Source organism: Myripristis murdjan, chromosome 5 (assembly GCF_902150065.1).
Source record: "Myripristis murdjan chromosome 5, fMyrMur1.1, whole genome shotgun sequence".
NCBI classification, from domain to species: domain Eukaryota; kingdom Metazoa; phylum Chordata; class Actinopteri; order Holocentriformes; family Holocentridae; genus Myripristis; species Myripristis murdjan.
The window spans coordinates 20,309,110-20,329,086 of record NC_043984.1 but is presented as its reverse complement, the minus strand read 5'-3'; the positions used below and the strand labels follow the sequence as shown (position 1 = coordinate 20,329,086).

Here is a 19,977-nt window from a genome sequence, read left to right as displayed (position 1 = left end):
ATTATGCCTTTAAGTCCAAACAAAAATCAACCAAAATCCCATTTTGTAATCAAAAATCATATCAAAATGATTTTAAAAGTAAAACACATGTAGCTTTGTGCGTATACTGGTATACACTATATATACTGGAATATTGTTATTGTTTTGGGGTGTAGATTTACTATTATTTAGTAGATCGATTTTTTGATGTTTTTTTTTTTTATTTTATTTTAGATTTACTATCTACATCTGGTTTTCATTTTGCCAAATCCCTTTACAAAGCACTGTGTACATAATCATATTTTTTATCTTTTACTTGTTTTTGTCCTTTTCAAAAAAAACTTTTATTGTGTCAAACCTTGTTAGAAATTAAACAGTGTCCCAGCTGACTCAGGCAACCGGAACGAGAGGACATGGATGGAACAATAAAATTTGCCATGCAAGATGTTTTTGAGATATTATTTCCTAGTGGAGACATCCATTTGATCCTGTGGGTATTGTGTGATCGACATTAAGCTGTTTTTAACACAATGCAGCATGATATGAAAAGGTGTTAAAACACCCAACTCAGGCATACTGAAATGACAATAAAACAGAAACTCTGAGAAAAACCAATTTAAGGCTTCATGTGTGTTGTGATTGATAATCTCTCAAAAGCAATTTTCTAGTCTTTGGAAGCGTTTTTTCATTCCATACAAATGTGAATTCCAGTAAATGGCCTCTTCTAAATGTAGGAAAATGAGCCTGATAATTTCACCTACACTGACTGTGTACTGACACTGAGCATCAGATTTTCTCTTCTGAGGAGCTGATGGGTCTTTACCTGGAGTCTGGATGATGTAAGGAGCCAGGAGTTTGGTCCTCTTCTTTTCATAGCCCTTCTGTGTAATGTCACCTGTGAGAGAAAACAGCCACGTTACTTTGGCACACAGACATAATTGACTTGATATACAGACTGAGCGTTAGAGGGCATTTACCAGCACAGCGGCAAGTATTTCATCATAATCACCATCATATTAGTTACAGAGAAAATGCTTACAATAAGTGGTCTCTTTTCATGTGCAATGTTTGATGGGTGGACTTCCTCCATTCCCCATGACATGAGAAATATTCAAATTTGTTTCCTCTTGATAAAAGCCATGTCAGCATTTCCAGGGTGAGAGCAGACAAAAATACCCAATCTATGACGTGACTCAGATGCTTTGATAAGGACCAAGTGACAAGAATCATTAAACTATTTAACTGTTCATGGTTTGATGCTGATGGGACTAGACATTTCTGGGCCTTTACATCCTCTATGATCTACTGTTTGAATGCGGTGTGTCACCACCTGTTCTGCACCACCTGTGCAAACACGAGAAGGGAGAGACAGGAAGGAGAAAGTGAGGGAGGAGAGGAAGACAGGTAGCGAAGGCTGGTGTAGAAGAGGATGGCAATGCAGATGGATGCACACAGGGTTGCAGTAAGCCCCTGAGATGGCTGGAGGCATCAAAGGCTTGACGTGATTCCAGTCTTAAGTAGAGGAAGAAAACAAAACAGGACTAAATTTGGAAACATACAGAAGTCTGGGCAAGCTGGGATGATTCAGAAGCACCCAGAGAAAACAGAGAGGTGGGAAAGCTGAGGACAAGAGAGGCGGTAGAGACGGTGAGAAAAAAAAACAGCAAATGAGAAGGGGGAAGCAAGATAATGAGAGGGAGAAGTGACTAAAGGCATCACGAGGACAGAGAATGAGGAATCACTTCGCAGTAGGCAGACAAGAAAAGTGTGCTTCAGTCAACCCCCCCACCCTTCAGCCGAATGCCAACCCCCTGCCATCACCCCATCTGCACCCTCCTCCACCCCACTGACCCAACACGGCCTGACTGAGCTCTTGCGCTCTTGAATCTGGCTTTGAAGCACAGCAGCTATACTCTGCCAACCTCCTATGTAAGCAATGCTGGCAGATTTACACACACATACACACAATCCATCTGGAGCGCACCTTACTGGTGGCCATGTTGAACAGCAGTGATTCATATGCCTGCCAACATCCAGCCTGACCTCACTCGTACCTCATCTTCTTCATAAAAGCCATCACGATCACAAGGGAGTACAAACATTATCTTATCACAGGGTGATATAGGGACAGATGTGATGGGTAAAGAGTCTTGCACATAAAATAAAACACAGCAATAGCCCGACTGTTGCCAAATCGGGTGTCAGGATCACAAAGTTGACAAATTGTGTCTTGAATGCTTTCACTACATGTGTAAAGACAGTTTTTCAGCAGGAAGCCTGTGCACTTTCAGTCTGAAATGAATAGCAACTGAAACCAAGCATCCTTGCATTTACACTGACAAGGAAACCAACACTACACTGTTTAAATGGAAGTCAATGGAGGAGATGCCTTAGCGCCCTCAACAAACTGTGTTTTCATGGACATAGTTTGTTAAAATATAACATTAGCTGCTTTACATGTACCCTAATATTCCACTAACAATGAGAACAATAGCCCAAACAGAATGAAAATGCTTCATGTAACCACGCAAATCAAGTGAAAGGCCCAATCCAGCCAGAACGGAAGGTATTTTTAATGTGGTTGAAAGGGGTGGTGTAAACCTTTCATAATCCATTCAATAGGAAAATATTAGCACCTGATAATCATGTAAATATTTAATGTGATTGTTTGTCTCTGGTTGGAATAAATGTATTCTTTTTACGCCAGTTTGCACCACATGAGGGGAACACATGATGTGGCTGTGACATGATGAGTTTCCGGGAGGGACAGAAACATAGCAGCAACAAAAAACAACTGGTCTGAGGCTGATACAGCTTTTTTTGTTGTAAAGATTAAGTATCTGAAGGATTGTTGAATGCTTCCATGACTGACAAGCTCAAAAACATGAGCCGTTCAAACAAGTGTTTGAAAAGATGGGTGAAGCCGGAATCCACCTATTCATTGGCCAAATGAAAAAAACGCTGGGGAATTTTGAAGGATGCCTATTACCAGGCTAAAAGTCAAAAGTGGTTCTAACTCAGCCAGTTTTCATTTTTTCAGTCTTGTGGAGAACCTGTTGGCAGAGCAACCATTGGCGAACATGACTTAGCCTATATCATATTTATATTTTCAGTGGATTAGACACTTCCCAGCAGGTGGTTGTTATATTCTGATTAAATGCTTTGGGGCATGTAAACGTCGGATATTGGATCATTCTATTTAGCATCCATATTAACAGTTAAGCTGGAATCTCTAATCAGAGTGATTTCAATCAGGTTGAAGAAATATCGTCCATATAACCACAGCTAATGTCTACTTTTCTGCTCATCTTCAATACATCTGGCTTGGCATAATGCTTTTTTGAGTGAGCTATAGTGCATGTTTTGCAATAGAAATAGATTTTATGAGATGAGTGACAGTGTTGAGGTTTTGCAGCAGTTGTGATTAGCTGATGGTACAGTGCTGGCACAGTTTGCTTTGATAGGTGCAGGAATGCTGATGGCAACTGGTGAAAAACTGAAGAACTTCAATGGCGCTATTTTTGTCACCCGAATTACGGGAATACTCAGATTCTAGGAATGGTTTGGTTGGTTAAGATTAGGGTTGGGGTTAGCCAATCAGAGGCAGAGTAGGCGTTGGGTGAAAAATAACACACTTCAGGGATGTTGAGGTTTCTTGTGATTGACTTTAACCAGTTGACATCCTCTCAGCTGGCTGTTACACCTTCCCCAGTGCTTAAGAACAAAAGAGGGCAGTCTCCCTATATATTAGATACTGGCCTCTGCATGAGTAAAAACCATGGGTGGTTTCCATTATGTGTGATGCTGGCTAAGCTGACAGGTGATCCTATTATGTGAATAGTAGTGCTTCTTCTGTGGCTTATCATATCCCAGAGCTCTCAGTGTAATCCCTGATTAAAAATTAGGCTGCTGAGATGCGCAGGCAGGAAAAGGTGAGGCTGACTGCCACTGATGTAGTCTGCTTCCCAGTTATACCAGAGAGGACAACAGAGATTAGCTGAGGATTTCCCCAGCAAATAACCACAAGTGACAAATTATTATGTGTACAGTATGATAATAAATTTGTATTGGCTCATTTTTAAAAGCTCACAGTGTTTTTTGAGGTACACACTGTCTAGCATCAACCAAAGTCAGCATCAACCTGAACACTACTGTTGTATAGCTCTTACATGTTCAGTGCACATTTGAGTTGTTTATGGTTGTATTCTTTTAAGCCTACACTAGGAAACCTGAAAAAAACCTTTTTCTCCTATCTCATTACAGGCATATAATGCATTTGATATGCTTGCCTTGTCTATTTCGAATGTTTGCATGTAGCATTACTTATTATTTTACTTATGACTTATTATTTAAATTTTTATAACTGCTAATACTACAATATTGCAACAGCACAGAAAATAGTTGAAAATTTGGTCATAATAACCATGGTTTTGAATTTTTATATCATCCCATCTATACATACAAGTCAAACCAACACAACAGCACTGCTGCAAGTAACACAACTATACAACTACACAAGTATACCTCATACTGCAGAAGCTCACAGAAATGAGAGTGCTCATGTAGCCTGAGAGCTCACTGCACAATATCCACTCAGGGCCTGAGTCGCTCTTTTTCATCAGGAAAAATGGAAGAAAAGCAAACACTTCCATAAGTAATGCATGAATGGTACAGTTGGCCTAGCTCACTCACATGATTTATTTTTAGCTCATGTGAACAGGCAGTTTCACTGCAGAAAGACAGTTTGAAATGGGGGAGGGGCCAGCGTGGCATTAGACGAACCTCAGAGTAATTACTCTTCCATCTGGGTGATTTCACATCTATCTGTTTTTTTTTCCATGTTGGCTTCACCAGAGTGAATGCTAAAGAGTTAAGCCCCTCTCACTCAGCGGCACTAGTGGTACATCCCATCATGGACTCACAGGTGACCAGTCCTGAATAACATCAATGCCAGACACACAAAAACACTGCGGGAGAAGATGTAAGACAAGTGGCTTCCTACTATGAGGATTTTCCTGATTTATTCCATCTCTCTAAACAAAGGAATCTGACCCAGCCATGTCTGTCATACGAGTGCAGAGTCAGGGTCATGGATGGGTGTTCAGTGTCAGTGACGACTGTATCTCCTGTCTCCAACCAGCAGAGCCACCCAAAACTGTCCTGGTTTGCCTTGGCAGTGATAGTCGTGTCAGTGAGGACTTCTGCATTCAGCTTGGGGCATATGGTTTTTTTTTAAGAGGCAGAAACATCAAAGCCTAGCCTTCTCCTTACTCTATACACCCCCTGTCCGCTCCCCTCCCCACTCCGTAACACTCTCACACTTGCTTGCCTCGGATTATTTGAATTGCAGCGAGACTGCTCTCTCTTTCTACCCCAGAGGCACTCTGTCTGAATAGTAATTAGCTACCGACCTCTATTCTCTTACACTGTTTTTCGCTCCCTCACTGCATCATACTCAGTTGCTTTCTCTGGAAAACAGTTCAAACATACGCTAATACCTGATAATGACACAAGCACATCCTATGATCCAGAAGAGCAGGGGTTGGTGAGAGAGAGTATGGGGTTTTCCCAGTCTTGACATCAAAGAAAACTCGACAATTTAGCCAAGGTAAGGAGATAAGATTACATTACTGGAAATAGACTAGGCTATGTTATATTCTAGTTTAATGACACCCAATCTTCAGCTCCAAATCAAATATTCCAAATGTAATACATCATGTGAAAAATGTATTATGATGAGGCAGAGAATATGAATCTAAGCTTGAGCTATGAGACCTATAACTGTGGGCTTACCCTGGCAAAACACTGAACTAAGGTCCAGAATAAGATGACATATGGTCCTCCCCTGCTCTGCACTGTGCCAACTCCATCCTGTGTGTGCGGGTATGTGTGCCTTTGTTGGTATATGTCCTGGTTCATGTGTGTGTGTGTGTGTATGTGTGCGTGTGTGTCTGTGTTTGTGGTCATTTGCCAAACCGTCCTTCCAAAGGCTTAAAGAACCACCACAATTTTATGTGTAACAAACATCCTACTGAAACTTCCCAGTGGGCCTCCCTTACCCGCAGCCAAGCAACTCACCCAGCCAAAAGATAACACACACACACACACACACACACACACACACACACACACACACACACACGCGCACATACAAACACATATATACAGTATAGCTGACCACAGTCACCAAGGCACATGCATATTGGCGCTTGACATTATTTACTGCCCAGCCTCTTCTGCATTATGGTGTCTCACTTAGCTTAACTACAAACAGTACAAACCTCCCTTTCTCTTTCACACACATACATGTTTCCTGTCTGGGAGGATGATGTCATGTTCTCCGCTACTCAATCTTGTGTCCTTTGACAGAGCTTTCCTGCAGGTCTGGCAGCTCTCCTGTCTCTGCCATTCCTATTTATTTTGGGCTATCCGAGCACTTAAAACAAAACATGGCAAATGGTGTAATTATGCATTTGTGTCTTTGCATATCCCTCTGCATTTACATTTAATTTCATAGCACACTCTATGCTGTTTGCTGCATGGATAGCCAATTTATGCTCACCTGCTCTTGTCATGGGCTGTTGTTTATCTCTGTGCTTTTGATTGGATGCACAAGTTAGATGCATCCAATCACTGTACTTGGATTACTTTCAGTGCTATTTTGGAAGTCTGTTTTTTCCCACTGTTTGGACACGCATATTCCTCGGAGACACATGCATTTTCAAGCGTATTTCATTTCAGTCTATGTGACCACAAGGCCATGAGAGGATCCCACTAAGAGCTCAGCCCAGATTGTTGCAGTCCTCAGTGTTAGCCATGACACCACATGCCGCCTCGTTCTCTTTCTCAGTCAGTCTGTCGGGGTCCTGTATTTTCTAACGGAACAACAAGAAAACTGAACACAAAATCTGGACAGAAACACAGAATTCCACCAAAAATGTGGGATGCTGGTTAGACTTTTATTTAACATTTCACAGTTTCACACCACATCCATCCACTTCTCGAACACGAAGAGATAAATGTTGAAGTGTATCATGACAACGCAAGGAGGGACCCGAGCCGAGTCTGTGGAATGTTGCACTCGTGTGCATGTGTGTGCCTGTGCAAACACGCTTGATATGTGCAAACCACAGAAAATGTAGGTGCAAGTTTGTAATGGTGTGAAGGAGCCAAAATGTCATAGCAGGTCACTTGTAAGGGTCCATAAGTGTGTGTCAGTGAGTACACGCAGGTAAACGTGTGATAGTGTCCTTTTAGCTTCTGCATTGAGGGGCAGTGACATGGCACTTGATACTGAATTCTGATTTTTAATGGTAATTATTTCAGTGATTATTAAATGATATATTTTTCTTCTGCCCAACAATGCAGTTCTTGAAAAGACAGTAATCCACTGGTTTAACTTATTTCTCTTATTTATTATCAGCCATATGTCAATGGTCACAATGACTGAAGCTGAATAATTAAAGTTAAAAATTTTGTAAACATAGATATACTGACAAATAAAAAGCAACTGGTGTTACAAGGAGTGTGTGCAAACATGAATCTGTGAAAATATGAAGATCTACAAAAGAACTTAAAACTGTCCCTTTCCTCTCTTTGTCCCGATAAACCACCTGCGCTGCCCTGCCTGCCTGCCTGCCTGCCCCTTAAATACACACACACACACACACCCACAACCACACACACACACACACACACACACACTTTCTAATGGTTCCCTGCCTGGAACATTGAGCAGGGTGTGTCCAACTCAGGTAACGCACTGAGTCATGTTTCACTCCACACATTCGTGACACTCACTTCATAGGTAGGGAATGGGAGTGACTCTACACACACACACACACACACACACACACACACACACACACACACGTAAAGACTTGGGGGCCTGTTGGGAGGAGTCCAAGCGAGAAATCCATTCATGCACACAGTTGAAGTGAAAGGCTCAACCGTTTAAAGAAGACCGAAACTGCAGACAAAAAAAACCTTGACTCAGCCAACAGCTTCCTTCCACCTCCGATCGTGAACTTTCTCCTCCCCTCCTCTTCTTCCCCCTCGCTATGCACTATGGAGGGAGAAAACAATGCAAACATGGCTGATACACACCTGCTCCACAGCAACACCGCACCTCAACACTCCCTAACAAAGCACTGCTTGTACACGTGTACCATTTCAGCAAGAATGGAGGATAAGATTACAACTTTGTACAGGGGTCAAGCTGTTTTATCCATGTCCTCTAGTTGAAATTTACATAGAGGGGGACACATATGACCTCTATGTAGCCTGAAAAACATGAAAATAATGGTCACAGACAACAATAAACATCATGGTGAAATGGTGTCACATTCTGCCGGTACAATACCAGACACTAGTGATCTTTGGCAAGGAGTTCAGAGCAAATGCCCTATGAAGAATTAGCTTCCTGCTAGTGTTGTCTTTCTTTTTGCAGTTAACTGAAAGTTGGTTGACTATGGCCCTTCTCAGTTAAAGCAAGCCACTTACAACAGTCACAGTGGTTCAAAGAGGGAGCATGGATTAAATGTCACTCCTTTGAGAATTTGTGTTTTTCCACCCCAACACCCTTACCCTTGTCCTAGCTATTTCAATGGTAATGCGGAAGTGGAAAGTTTACAATTTCCAACTGGTTTTGTTAACCCATGGTGAGCTCTGGGGACTGGAGACAAACATGTAGATGAGCTCTGCTGTTGCAGATCTCATGTTTCCTCCATAATAGCTTTAACGGCTTAGCCAACCATTCGATCGTGTCACTGTACTTTTGGCTACAGCATATGGGGCCGTCTAATCTTCACAGGGTTTATAGAAAATTCACAAAGTAAAAGTGTGCGTGCGTGTGCCGGGGGTTGGTGGGGGTGAGGGGATCGAAATCACGTTGGCGGTGTCCATAGCAACCCTGCCCGTGTGGTGCCCCATTAGGGATAAGCGGTGTTGGGCCAGGGGAGCAGCATAACACCATTGTTAAGTGTTAGTGGAAGATGTAAATACTCCAAATCATGGTGATAGTACAGGCCAACACCATTCAATAAAGGTGCCAGGTCTGGAGGCTTGTTTTAATTCGAATGCAATAAATAAATAAATGAATAAACCCAACAAAAAAATGAATGAATAATACATTTAAAGAATATACAAGCTGTTGTGCTACTAGGTTTGCACACCTACACTCAGTGGCCACTCTATTAGGTCCACCTGCACAGTCTAATACAATCCAATACAACTGTTCTGCCATAAAGTTTACTTCTCTGCTGCCTATAATGCTCAGGTTTTCTTTTTGTCACAGTAATAGAGGTGTTCATTCAATTCTATGTTTGGCATTGAGCTCATAGTTAGTGCTGCGGTTTATTGAGAGCTGTTTCTACTATTCTGTCCCCCACATGTATATAAATAGAGAGGATGAAAAAATAGAAACCTCTCAATATAATGTAGTCCAGTACAAGACCTCTGCAAACTACAACCTCAATAATAAACATAGAATTAAATTGACACATTCTCCACAATGTCAACAAAACTGAACAAAAAAAAAACCTGAACTGTGTGTATAGGCCAATACGGTAACACTACAAGTGAATACACTGTTTGACACGGAGACAAAGAACAAACTGTTGCTTCTCATACTCATCTAATCATTTTTTACTGCAATGAATTTCTAATATGTTATAATGTCTGCTGTGAAATATATTTTGGATTAGTAATGTCTGCTATGGCTTTTATTCTGTGTTGTTTACGTTGATGATGTATTGTGACAATGATAGAGTGCATACCACTCATCAAGGCTGTGTCCTTACCGCCCTGGGTTCGATTCCAGCCTGAGCTCTTAGTGCATGTCACTCCTGCTCTCTCCTCTGCCTTTCCTGTCTCTCTTTACTGACACTATCAAAATAAAGCAAAATGCCCAAATAAAACAGAAGAAAAAGAAAGATGTATGGGGATCCTACTTAAGAAATACAGAGAACCAGAAGTAAGCTCACATTAAGGGATGATAGACTTACTGCTGCACACACTCCGACTGCAGCAGCTTCCACTTAGCAGTTTTTCAATAATTCAGGGAACAGCACACTGACCTGAACGCTACAGACTCTCTGCATCATTCTCTCACTCACTGCCATTTAACTGAGGTCTGGTGGGTTTAGGAGAACTAACTTAAAAGGGAACTGTGCAACGGCATCCAGGCAATATGAGCATCATATAGTAGTGGAGAAAAAACAGATCATAGGAACTTGATTGCAATTATCAGAGAGGCTTTAGTGAAACAGTAAAGTATTACGGTAACCCTAGAAGAGGTAGGGTATCCATCTGGAGTTAACAGTATACTTGAACGTGGGATATGTGTGTGTGTGCGCGCGTGCATGCATGTGCACCCACAGTCCCAAATAAATTATTCACTCTCATTCGTACACAAGGCTTCATGACATTCGAGGTACTGTGTGTGGCACTTCCGCGTGTGCGTCTGTGGTGCAAAGTGGAATTAGCCACATAACGTGTTATATAATACTCATGACTCATTCTCCAAATAAAAAGCATCAAACAAACAAACACACAGACCCTGCTGCTGAGTGGCATGGGTGGCAGCATGGCCCTTCTTTCACGGTGTAAAGCCAAGTCTGTGGCCTGTAGCGCTGGCTGGAGATCAGAGGACAGCTCCTCTGCTACAGTTAATGAGCTTCTAAATAGATAGGCTCAAGTAGCTTCCTTCCTGTCCCTGTCAATGCCGCACACACAAAAACACACACACACACACAAAAGCACATCAACAAAACAACTGAAAAGTGCATACACATTCTCCCAGCTGTAGGTCGCCTTTACCATCCCATCTGCCTTAACAACTCATCTTATTTATCTAGATGGTACAGATTGGACAGAAATAGTGAAGCAGTAGGGGGCAAAAGGAAGAATGACAGGAGGAACAGATATAGAGGGGGCAGTGACGGGGCCAGAGAGAGAGAGAGAGAGCAAGAGATGAGAGAGAGATGAGAGAGATCCCCAGCAGCAGTACTGGCCCAGTGTGACTCAAAGGCTAAATGAGCTAGGCGTGTTGCCCCCTGATGCTCTGTGACCTAGATTGGGAGACGCAGGCACGGCCATAATCTCTCATTTTTCTCTCTCTCTCTCTCACACACACACACACACACACACACACATGCGCACACACACACACACACTCTCTCTGTTTGGCATGGAGCAGGCTGCTGAGATGAAAACCTGCCTCTCCTCCACAGCAACACAGATAGACAGCAGGGCGGACACTAGACACTGGGAAACTCCGCACATCCAGTCGCTGCTTATTAGGCTGTCCCAGCGCGTGTGCACCGTGGAATAAAGTAATCACTTGAAGGAATGGAGAAAAATATTGCAGATAACTATACAACCTATGTGGGAAAAAGGGTCTAACTTTCGCTTACATTCAACTTTTCTGTTTTCTGAAATTGTAAGCTTTATCGGACACGTAATGTGCATGCACAGACACACGTACACATCAACGCCACATATGAGGGCATGTATCATCCATGTAGCAGGGTGTGACAGGGACTATGGGGGAGGGGGAGGAGGGGGTGACATGCATCATAGGTCATGAGTTGGACTGAGAATCCTTCAAGTGCATGGATGCACCATAGTCCTCTGATATATATATATATATAAAAAAGTCTATTTTGTAAACAATATAAGATAACTTTCTCCCTCTCTGCCACACAAAAGTACAAACGTGCTGCAGACACTTTGAAAGCCACAAACTCGCAAACTGAGCAGCTTAAAACAGTCCTGGTACAGTGCTCTAAATTCCAGCCCAGCTCAATCTCCATGCCTTTGATCCCTTCAATGGCTTTCATTGTGTCCTTATAGTCACTGAGGTTAAAACGGGTGGAGTTTCTCTCTCACTTTCTTTCTCTCTCACACACACACACACACACACACACACACACACACACATACAGTGCATCCTACAACTGCCATTTCTGAGGAAAAAATGCTGATGCATATTTTCCTCTATTTGTTGCTATGGGAGTCCCGTCCTTGGGGCTAACAATGGGGTGATTGTTGCTATGTAAAAGATATGCATGAGAAACATTAAGACTCATCGGGCGACCAGCTGCTGCTTGCCTCGTCCTGACAGCACTATGCGGCCTGAGCGTCGTTCAGCATAAGGCTAATGCACTTCATCCCACTGGAAGACGTGGACAAAGGGACCGGGTATCTGTACAGTGCTGCTCTTTTGATTATCAAAAGAAGCTTCTCTCATATTAAGTTACAAAAGCTGAGAGAGCGGCCCTCCTAACCCAAGAGCGTTCCTCTCCAGCAGAGGGATGGCCACACTGGGGGTATTGTGTTACCATTCACTCACACTTAAGCCTTAAATGACTGTAGCCCTTACCAATGATTGTGACCGCACTGAAAGATTTCTATCTGTCTACAGCTGCTCCAAGCTGACCAGTGTGACCAGAATAATACAGCAGCCTTGTGGTCTACAGAAGATTAATTAATGCCTGGAAATAGTCAGCAAGCATGGACAGGAGATTTACAAAGGATGTCACAAAGTGTAGAGCACTGATGAAAGAATATTTAACAGTTTCACATTCAAAGTAGACTATTACAATACACTACAGCATCAAACTGCTTCAATATGATAATTTGTATCCTAACTTCAAAATAATATTTGATATTCTGATGTAACTACCTGGATGGAGCTATCAAACACTTAATTTCTCACTAACTACTCTTTTCTAAACATGATGATTATTGATATTATAATTATTGCTATTCATTTATAATTGCCATATTCCATTAAATACTACAGTAGCTAGTAGACAGACTATATGATTTCTCTTCCTCCCCCCTCTCTCTCAGGAATTTTAAATTAATCTTACACAGAGTGGACCATGACCCCTTCACTCTCATTACCACATTGTTAATTGGTGTCTATTATTAACCAGGACACGCACACTCATCACTAGCTCAGGTCAAAGCATGTCACAGTCAAGTAAGACTCAGTAGGATCCTGACAGCGAAGACATCCAGTATATTGTACAACTGAACCGATAAGCAGACTTTTTCGACCACTATTTTGTTAAATTCGCCCCCACACCTTGTAGTTACAGAGCAGTGGACCTAAATGTGATTATTCTTGAAGGGACTATTTAATGTCCTACTGCAACAGGTGTCCAAAGTCATTATTAAATAAGATTTCAATGAACTCTAGGGTTTATGAAAACAGTTGTCTTCTGATTGCTCAAGTTTTCAAATGCGTGGGATTTACTGGCCTATCATCATACATGAAAGAAAAGGGGTGCACCATCGCCAAACTACTGCCAATAGCGCATCTATTGTTCAAAGTAAAAGTTTCACCTTGCTGTGTCTGCCCTGTCTTTCCTTCCGGACAGGACAGCTTCAGGTGCAGACAGGGGAGAGGGGGACTGAGCCGCGGGCATCATTAGTCCCCCTACATCCTCTGCCTCCCTTCCCATGTGCAACATAACATTACTCATCCACCCCCGGGCACCTGAGAACTGCACAGCACCAATCAAGCCATACTGTGATTCACTGTGAGGAGGAGACTTGCATAACAGCAGCATATTCCCTTTCCCAATGCCATTCTCCTAAAGCAAAGCATATCCTACTGCGGTTTTCAGATCGCTGACTGTGAAGAGGGGCTGTATAGTGTGTATGTGTGTGTGTTGGGGGGGTACAGAGCGTCATTTGTCTCCACTTATCTGTCGAGCAGTAGACACGAGACCTCCGTGAAAGAGAAACTTGACCCATTTTCCTCGACAGGAGCAGAGGCTATAGGTGCCCACGTAGCTGTGATGACAGGCCAGCTGACATGCAGGCACACAGACATCTCCATCGAGGGGAAGGGGGGGAGGGGGGTGTGGGGGTACTAAAACTATGTCACAGTTCTGAGAAAACACTGAGATCTTTGTCTGCAACATCCACTGCGACCTTTTCTACACCTCCATCTAGTCTAAAATAAAAGCAGCGGCACGGCTGTAGTTAATGCAAATGACAGCTATAAATGAGGTCAGTGTGTTTTCATCATTGAGAGTCGTGCCCGGGGACACACTGCAGCAGCAGGCTCTTCCAGCTGACACGGGACGGCTGTTTGTTGGCGTTTTATGTCAGTGCGGTCACGATCTCACAGTCTATTGTTAATTCCAAAAGACAATGTGGCTTACTTTAAACGCCACAGCTCACACTATCAGTGTTTTGTTGTTGTTGTTTTTTTCTTTTTATAAATAAAGCCCTTACCTTCGGACAGCTCCAGATCCAACTCCGCCAGCTGGTCCCTGACCTCTTTAGGCAGAGCCGACAAATCAACGCCGCGGTCGGCCATCGTTACACGCTCAGCAGCCTGGACAGTATTTATTAGGTTGGATGACGGCGGTGACAGGATTTAAAGTCTAGCATGGAGCTAGAAATCAAGATGTGGCGTGTACTCCATCTTTCCCTGATAGCAGGCGACTCTGGGGCGGATCCGCCTCCAAGTCGCCAGATCCGCCCCGCTGTCACATTGGTTTTGCGGCCGCGCGCCGGGTGCGGGTCACATCAGCTGCACGCACGCAGCCTGCAGAGTCAGCGCGCCGGCCCGCTGCAGTCACAGAAAAATGCGCTGTTTTCCTCTGTCTCCCCTTTCTGCCTTGCGCGCATGGAGGTTTTTATTTTAGCTTCATAATAATGCTGGAAGGCAGAAAAAGACGTCCAGACGTAGGTCACATGACGCCGCCGTCAGCGGACATCTTACGCCATTTCCGGTTAATAAAAACAGTGCGCATGTTGATTTTCTGTCATATGAGTTGACTACACAGCAGGTACTGTTTTGTGTTAGGATGTAGTGTGATGGCAGTGACACAAGACCTGCCTGAGTGATGCATTTTGAATTTTAATAGGTCAACATTCCTATGGTGGATCATTCCCTATTAAAAAAAGTTATATTTAAACACCATCTGACCCCTTTATGTGCTGAATTGTAGCTTTCAGTTTGACATTTTTTGTTTACAAAGTGGGACAGTAAAAATTGTAGCGGTTTATTGATATGCTTCAGAATACCTAAGTTATATACACTGACAACAGTACTGTATGTAAATAGAGTGGATTTATTGGCTTTTGTAGCCTAAACGTGTTAGGAGGACACATTTAAGTGCAAAAAGTGGTTTAAATGGACCTTTCTCACAGCAGCCATTTTGACATGAAATAGCAGGGTAAACACAGGTGTTACTGATGATGCTAACTGAGGTTTGATTGTGTTATGTCTAACAGCTGGGGTCCTTGTTCAGCAGAGCCTTTTGTGTCATCAGAAACATCCGTGTTTACTTTGCTATTTCATGTTAGAATGGTTGCTGTGGAAAAAGGTCTATGCATTGTACTCTATTTCAAATATGAAATGAACACTAAAATAATTTAATAAAAACATTCTTCTGATAGCAGGTTTTTTTTTTCTCACTGCCATATGATGATGATACCCTTTCAACAGTCCCTTCACACTTCTCTGCAGAGTAGATTTTGGGATGCTTTAAGCCCTAGTGAAAAAATCTAAGCTTGAAATCTGTCTGATCAACTCCTCAGTTGCATTGGCCAGCTGACACACACTCAATCTGCTTTTCTTTGACTTGTGCATTCTTTTTTTTTTTGTTGTTGTTAATGGAAACTCATCTTTTTTATTTTTATTCATCAAACAGTGTCTGTGTGCTGCAGAGGAAGAGGAGAAATTTTAATTTTAACACATTATCCCACTTTACCTGAAACTACTCGTGCCACTTTATCTCACACTGTCACAACTTGAGTGGGACAATACTCTAAATCTGATTTTCATAAAATCTACAGTTTTTTTTAAAAAAAAAATTGCATTTAAGCATGCTGCTAATATGATTCCATTTCAAGAGTAGCAGTAAAAGTGTTGTTTGATGTGCAGGCATTTTGCAAAGTAACAACACACCACTACACTTCCATCACACCAATTAAAACCCTTATACAATGTCCAGTCAACATTCAGCAATAACACAGTAACAATTACGGTGATTGGCTGTGAAAACCAACACTACATTGCCAGTGTATCACCACACAGTGGCGCCGCGGTCACACATTCAACCAGCAGGGTCCTATAGGCATTATTATGAATTTCCACCAGACTTCTGGGCAAGATACACCCACCAGCACTGTGATTAGGAATGAAATTTGTTGGCCTGTTGCCTGTTTGCTAAAACAGGCTTGACATGAGCCCTCATTCAACCATAACCATAACCCTGTGGATGTATCTTGCCCAAAATGGGTACCAGAACTTGTTTTTTTTATATTGTCATAATTCTCTTTGCTGGTGTTGTTTTACGTGCTAAAGTGTTATTTAGGGAGCTTTTCACTCTGAAAATGAATGGAAAGATATAAATACAGTATTGTAGGTTAGCAGGCCAGAGGAGCAACTAATGAGGACATTTCACCAGCACCATGTGGATTCATATATTGCCCAGACAGCTATACAATCCAACACTCTATCCAAAGTCATTTTTACTTTGACAGTTTAGCTTTTTGCTCTGAGGTGCTTTGACAAGCCACTCTAAATTAGAAAAGCAAAACTGTGAACAGACAGCAGATAAGTAAATGTAGTCTCACAGAATGAGATTATTTGGACAGTCTGTGTACTCTTCATTCCATCATCACGGCCCCCTCCTGAGGCTCAGCTGCGGATTCCACCTCGCTCTCCTCCCCTCCATGCAATTTCTCCTCTTCCTCTGCAGAATCTGTGTACAGGTTTGACACATTGCCATCCTTCCATTTCACCACAATGTCTCCTGCTTTCAGCTCGCCAGCTTCACCATTTGCCACAGGCCCGGCTCCCTGCAACAGCGGCTCTGATGCCAAGCTGGACTTCACCTTACCATCGTCTCTGACCTCTGAAACAACTTGCAGCTCCGCTGCCTCGCCTCTGTGAGCCAGTGCTGCTGCTGCTTTGTACTTGGCAATCTTTTTTCTGCTCCTGTGAGAAAGACAGCAGAGCAGGGGCATGTTAAAGTCACTGTGGAATAAAATAGAGACATGCAAAAGTCAGTTTTTCATAGTCAACTAGTTGGTTTGTTGTACAAACGAGTACCTGACTAGTCTGTCTGACAAACCATTAAACAAAACTATTAAATTTAGTAGAAATCTAGTAGAATACAATAGAAAAGATAAATGTTTTTGTCTACAAGCAGAAATATTTCGGTGGCACGTGGCATATGAACATAATAAGCATCCAAAGTTAAGCGTCACCAGACAAAACACAACATTTTATTACAGATGGTACTGTCATGGTTTTGTGTCTCCTGTGTTCTTGTACTTTGGTTAGACTCTTGTTTTTCTGTTTTCCTGTATTTGGTGTTGCTTCCTTTGCTCAGCTCTGTCTCTTCGGTCATTGATTTCACCTGTGTCTTGTTGGCCCCTCCCAGTTCCCACACCTGTCCTGAGTTGTATTTCAGCCCTGATTGTTCTGATCCCTCCCAGTGTTTCCCTCAGCCTATCCTATCCTGTGTTCTCCTGTCTTGTGCTCAAGCCCCTTCCCCAGGTGTGTCTCGTTCGCTCATTAGCTCTTGTATATTTAAGTCCTGCTTTGAGTGCTTTGAGTTCCTTGTCTGTTCATTGTTTTGTCATGCCTGCCATGTATTCCCTGTGTTTCCTGTGAGTTGATTAAATATAGTTTTGTTTGCCATTGAGCATTTTTCTTCCTGCTTGCTCCTGCATTTGGGTCCTCCACCATCCACTCACCGTGACAGGAACTCAAAATTGGATTATGGACCAGGCCAGTGTCCCAGGGCCTCAGAGTGCCCGCGGGCTTCCAAGCCTCAGGCCCCGCATGGTTCACAGCACAAGACTTGTGAAGGAAGTTGAATGCCAGGGCCCTCGGTGCAAGCTGACCACTAGGGCCTGAATGCCTCTGCGGCTTAAAGGGTGAGCTGACCACAAGGAACCCTGGGCCCCTTGGCACCAGCTAATTGTCACTTATGTCAGCAGAGTCAAACCTTGTCAGACAGCTAGATTTTGACAATCTAGTGGATGATTTTGCAAGGAGGAAGAACAGACAGACAACAATATATGAATGCTGGGGAGGGCAGGGGCTCCAAAAGACACATGTCCAGGGGCCTTACAGGACCATGATCCAGCACTGATTGTACTGTGGACAAGAAAAAGTTTCATATCTAATAATAAAAAAGCATGATGTTGATAATTTCCCCAATGTTAGTATTATTATGTGACAAAAAAGCATAGAAAGAAATTTAAGAGATCTTTCTTGTCTATTTCTTCCTGAAGCTTCAGTCTTTGTTTAACGAGAGGGGGACAAATCAATAATCCTGTTTGGCCAGTCAGCTGTTGAGCAACCAGGCGAGCCGACTGTTCTGGCCTGTCAGATTTCAAGGTGAAACGTGTTTGTTTCATCACTGATCTCTCGAGCTTTTCATCATAAAATCAAGGTGAAGCTGGGCACTGCAGTGAAGCTATAACAGTCTGATGATATGTATTGCGGTGATGGATGAAGCGAACCTGTTGGCCATGCAGCCCATCCCCAGCAGCAGGAAGCCGACCAGCAGGCAGGTGAAGGACAGAGCCAACATGGCAAACTTCCATGGGGTCGCTATGACAGGAAGAAGACAGCACTTTGTTACTGATAAGAATAAAAAAGCTTCAAATTTAGAACTCTTCACCCCTTAGTGTTTTATGGAACAAATGGTACATGTGGTGTTTGTGGTGTCCTCTGTAGATCCATGCTGTACTGCTGGTGCACAAAGTTTTCCCCCCTTTACATTCTCAGAATTTACATTACATTGTTATAACATTTTTCAAGTTTCAACTTCCTTCACAACTGTGAAAGATGTAACCCACAGATAAAATGTGTCTAAGCATCTAAATTGAACAAACTGTCTAAGAGGAGTGTGAAAAATAAGGTTTTGAAAAAAATCATATCAGTCCTGACATGAAGCCATCTCTCAAATTTCTAAAGAGCTGCAGTCTCTCACAAAAGAACATCCTCTTTTTTCTTTTTTTTTTCTTTCTTTCTTTTTTTTTTTTTTTGCAGCCTCATTATGCCTCTCTGAAATGATCATGTTATGAGGAACATGATTTACATGAGTGGCAACAAGCTAAATTTATTATGTCACCAACCATTTTCTTTAAAAAAGTTGTTTATTCAGTCTATGTAGACATCTGCTGCCTTCAAGAGTCTGTGGCCACATCACATATATATTTTTGGCAAACTACAACTAATAGCACACTGTCAGTCAGACTGGAGATACACATCAGCTGAAAGAAAAAGCTCAGGAACTTATTTCACTGTTTCCTTTGGCACAAAATGGAGAGTTCATGGGAAGATCTATATGTTAAAATCATTTTTTACTTATGTTCACTATAACTCCTCTGGAGAGAATAGCAGGTTTTTAAATAGGATGTACTGATATACTTTGTTTTTTTAGGCTGATACTGATCTGATATCTTCCCATGACAACTTTTACCAATATGAATTTTTGTAAGAACTGTAAAATGAAAGCAGGTGTAAAGACGGCTCACACATGCCCATATGGATAATTGTATTAAACAAAACACCTTGTTAGTTTTATTCTATTGCTAATCTGACAGCTGTGTTACTGTAAGTGACACATTGTTAGAGACAAAGCTCACAGAAATGCCAATTCCACAAGTGGCCATATATCAGCAATAAAAACAGTAAATACAGGATTAATACAGATATTGCTTTGTAAAGCTGATATTGGCCAATACCCATAGTCTACTGATACACTGGTGCATCCCTTGTCATTACTGTGATTATGCCCCCTCGATGAATGTGTTTTTATGATATATTTTGGAAAAGACAAATCCTGAAGCAAAAGTGCATGAACATTTCCAGCCTTCAAATGACAAGAAATAAAGCGCTGAAGTGTTTTTCATTCCAAATTCATCTGTCAAGGAAATTGTAAAACTGCAGCTGTGTGTTAAGAGCAGCAGCACTCACGGTCCTCAGTGCGATAGTACCACTGC

General features: G+C 42.3%; 1 protein-coding gene and 1 long non-coding RNA gene across 4 annotated transcripts in view; both read right to left on the bottom strand.

The window, feature by feature from the left end:
* Window positions 1–14,424, bottom strand: part of dip2bb (disco-interacting protein 2 homolog Bb) — a 43,790-nt gene extending 29,366 nt beyond the window's left edge. For 2 of the 3 annotated variants that reach the window (XM_030051725.1, XM_030051726.1), the window contains exons 1-2: window positions 14,233–14,317; window positions 803–874 (exon numbers count right to left, since the gene is read on the bottom strand). In XM_030051725.1, coding sequence (XP_029907585.1) covers window positions 803–874; window positions 14,233–14,317 — 157 coding nt within the window. Of the gene's footprint in view, window positions 1–802; window positions 875–14,232 lie in introns of all 3 variants that reach the window. The other variant, XM_030051727.1, reaches the window with a different exon arrangement.
* A 1,194-nt stretch (window positions 14,425–15,618) lies between these two features.
* LOC115359653 (uncharacterized) lies at window positions 15,619–17,380 on the bottom strand. Its single transcript, XR_003928264.1, has 2 exons — window positions 17,291–17,380; window positions 15,619–16,951 (listed from the first exon to the last, which is right to left on the bottom strand). It is a non-coding gene; the product is annotated as an uncharacterized LOC115359653 (long non-coding RNA).
* Between the last annotated feature and the right edge of the window lie 2,597 nt (window positions 17,381–19,977).